Source organism: Verticillium alfalfae, genomic scaffold (assembly GCF_000150825.1).
Source record: "Verticillium alfalfae VaMs.102 supercont1.11 genomic scaffold, whole genome shotgun sequence".
Lineage (NCBI taxonomy): Eukaryota > Fungi > Ascomycota > Sordariomycetes > Glomerellales > Plectosphaerellaceae > Verticillium > Verticillium alfalfae.
The window spans coordinates 861,993-864,467 of NW_003315028.1; the positions used below are offsets into that span (position 1 = coordinate 861,993).

Sequence of the window (2,475 nt, forward strand, 5' to 3'; positions counted from 1 at the left end):
CACTTGATGCTGGTGGTTGTGAGGAGCGTGGCTAGGCATGGGGGAGCCGACGAGGCCGGTGCTGCCGATGACGGCGGCGGAGGTGAAGGGGGCAGACATTCTGGCCGAGTTCTACGCAGGTATCGCAGTTCTTCGATGGGTAGGGGTATGTTCTGCGGCTGCTGCTCTGGACTTGTCGAGGGATGAGTCGAAGTGCTGGGACGGACGACCGCCAGCCGTTCCGGTCCCATGAGATACAGTCTAGTTTCGGGGTTAAGATTAAGGGTTTGGGGAATGGCTGCCCCCCCCCCCATTATGTCCGACCATGTCGCAAGACCCTGAAGCCATGATGTCAGTCGGCGACGGTAACATGCCCCGAAGGGTCCGTCCGACGATCGGTTCTGGCAGTGCACAGGTATTGGAGTAGCCATGTCCCCAGTAAGGCAGGTGAGTATTGGAACCGTTACAAGAGCACCCTTTTGGCGGACGAGTTCGTGAATTAGCCCGTACCCCGTCATTGCCTGGGCTTTGCCCATTTTTCAGTTTTACTTGTGGGCTGTACCAGACTCTTCAGTATCTCCTATGCACGTCAATGTACATCTTGAGGACTGGTGGACAGGTCTCGCCTTCGAAGAGATTGCAAAGGATGGAGTGATGATGGCCCTGCTGTGGCCTAGGGTAGGAGACGCCACTGATGCAGAAGGCTTCGTAAGTACCTAGTAGACAAGTGACAGATAGAGGGCCCCACGCTAAAGAGACAGGCCTAGAAATAACCTGTCATTGATTGAGGCCGCTGGCGACCTGTTGGCAACAGGTGTTTTACTTGGGCAGGCTAGTCGGTATAGCATAGTGGTCTGGTAGGTAGTAGATTTAAGGTTAGTAGGTATGTTAGTGAACAGCCTTTTTGGTTCGCGAGTGCGTGGTTGCTCTGTCAGCAACCCCCGACAACCTTAAACTATTGTCAGCATGCAAGTGCCAGTAGAGACCTTATGGGTATATCTGAACTGTATGGGCAATACTAGCAAAGCGGATGGCACATCCCTACGAGGAGGCAGTATTCCGGGTAAGGATGCCGAAGGAGTTGGCCAGCACTGCAGGGTCCCCTCGCCAATTGATGCATGGCCGTTGATCGCACTACCAGAGCGGTGCATGCTTCTAGGCCGACGTGTCATATCTTGCGCTCACCACGAGCGACAACCATACTGCCATGTGAATCATGGATGCATAGGGAGACCCGAAACATTCAACGGCCAACCTTGGTGACACGCAATGATGCAGGCAGAAGGACGCGTGGTTCTGAAGCACCCATCGTCCAAGTTGGCTGACCCAAATCACCTGAAGAACCGCAAGCCAATGATAGTGGATCGGTCACAGAGGCAGGCGGGGTAGCTCCAAAAGCTCCCGACAGGATTGCGACGACGGCACTGCCTGGAGCCAGCCTCGCTCATCAACCTCAACACTACACATCAACACCACGCGCTCGACGACGACAATCTCGCAGCAGTAAGCAGCCCATCCCTCATCGTCAGCGAAAAATCACCTTTTGTCGCATCGGATTCAAACCCCAACCGCAACCATGGCGACGCAATACGAAGGTAAAGCCCCCCCCCCCATTTCCAGTGGCCGATCATGCATGCCCCTAACAACCACAGTCGAGCACAACATCAAACCGCCGCGCCAGCACGCACACTCCCGTCGCGTCGACATGTCCACCTTTGACGCCTTCCTCCACCAGATTCACACGAACCCCTCCTCGTCCTCGACGCCGCACAACAACCCCCACGCGACCCCGACCCCCGTCGACGCCGCCTCCCTCTTCACCCTCCTGCAGCAGCAGTTCCAGACCCTGCATGCGACCGCCCCCTCGACCGCCAACGCCTCCCTTCCTCGAGTCCCTCGTCGAAGCCCTCTCCGCCGACATTGACCAGCCCCCCCGTCGAGATTCCCGGCGTCGGCCAGTCCTACCTCGACGCCCTCGACCGCGTCGACCGCAAGACGCTCGGCCAGGAGGAGCAGTGCCCCATCTGCGCCGAGCGCTTCCTCGACGACCAGTACTGTCTCGTTGTCGAGCTGCCGTGCCACCACAGCCACAGGTTCGACCTCGAGTGCGTCGGTCCCTGGCTCATGGGCAAGGGGAGCTGTCCCATGTGTCGCAAGGACCTGACGAAGAAGAAGGAAGTGCCGATTGTGCAGGACGATGAGGAGGATGACGATCCCGACGGGCTGTATGCGTGAGCGACTCCAAAACGAGACGAAGGGCATGGCGGGCGGGGGCATGACGGGCGGAGCACGGCGTAGGGTGGTTAGGTTCATGCACGGCGGAACGAAGCGGCGACGAATGCTACGATGTTCATTTTCTCCCCTTTTCTTTTCCCGACTCGGTGGTCCCCCGCCCCGTCCGCAATGTCCTGTCCACCTTCTTTGCGAAAACGGCCTCAGGGAACGTACAAAATCTAGGCCGCTCCCTCTCCCTTCTTCTCGGGACTCCCACCGCTG

The 2,475-nt window shown here is 58.0% G+C and overlaps 1 protein-coding gene across 1 annotated transcript; it reads left to right on the plus strand.

Annotated features, from left to right (window-relative positions):
• Nucleotides 1–1,555: 1,555 nt before the first annotated feature.
• Nucleotides 1,556–2,214, plus strand: VDBG_08088 (conserved hypothetical protein; the record flags this gene model as incomplete). The annotated part of the gene is made up of 2 exons (XM_003001783.1): nt 1,556–1,574; nt 1,715–2,214. The coding sequence occupies 2 exons, from the start codon at nt 1,556–1,558 to the stop codon at nt 2,212–2,214; spliced, it is 519 nt and encodes a 172-aa protein (XP_003001829.1).
• Between the last annotated feature and the right edge of the window lie 261 nt (nt 2,215–2,475).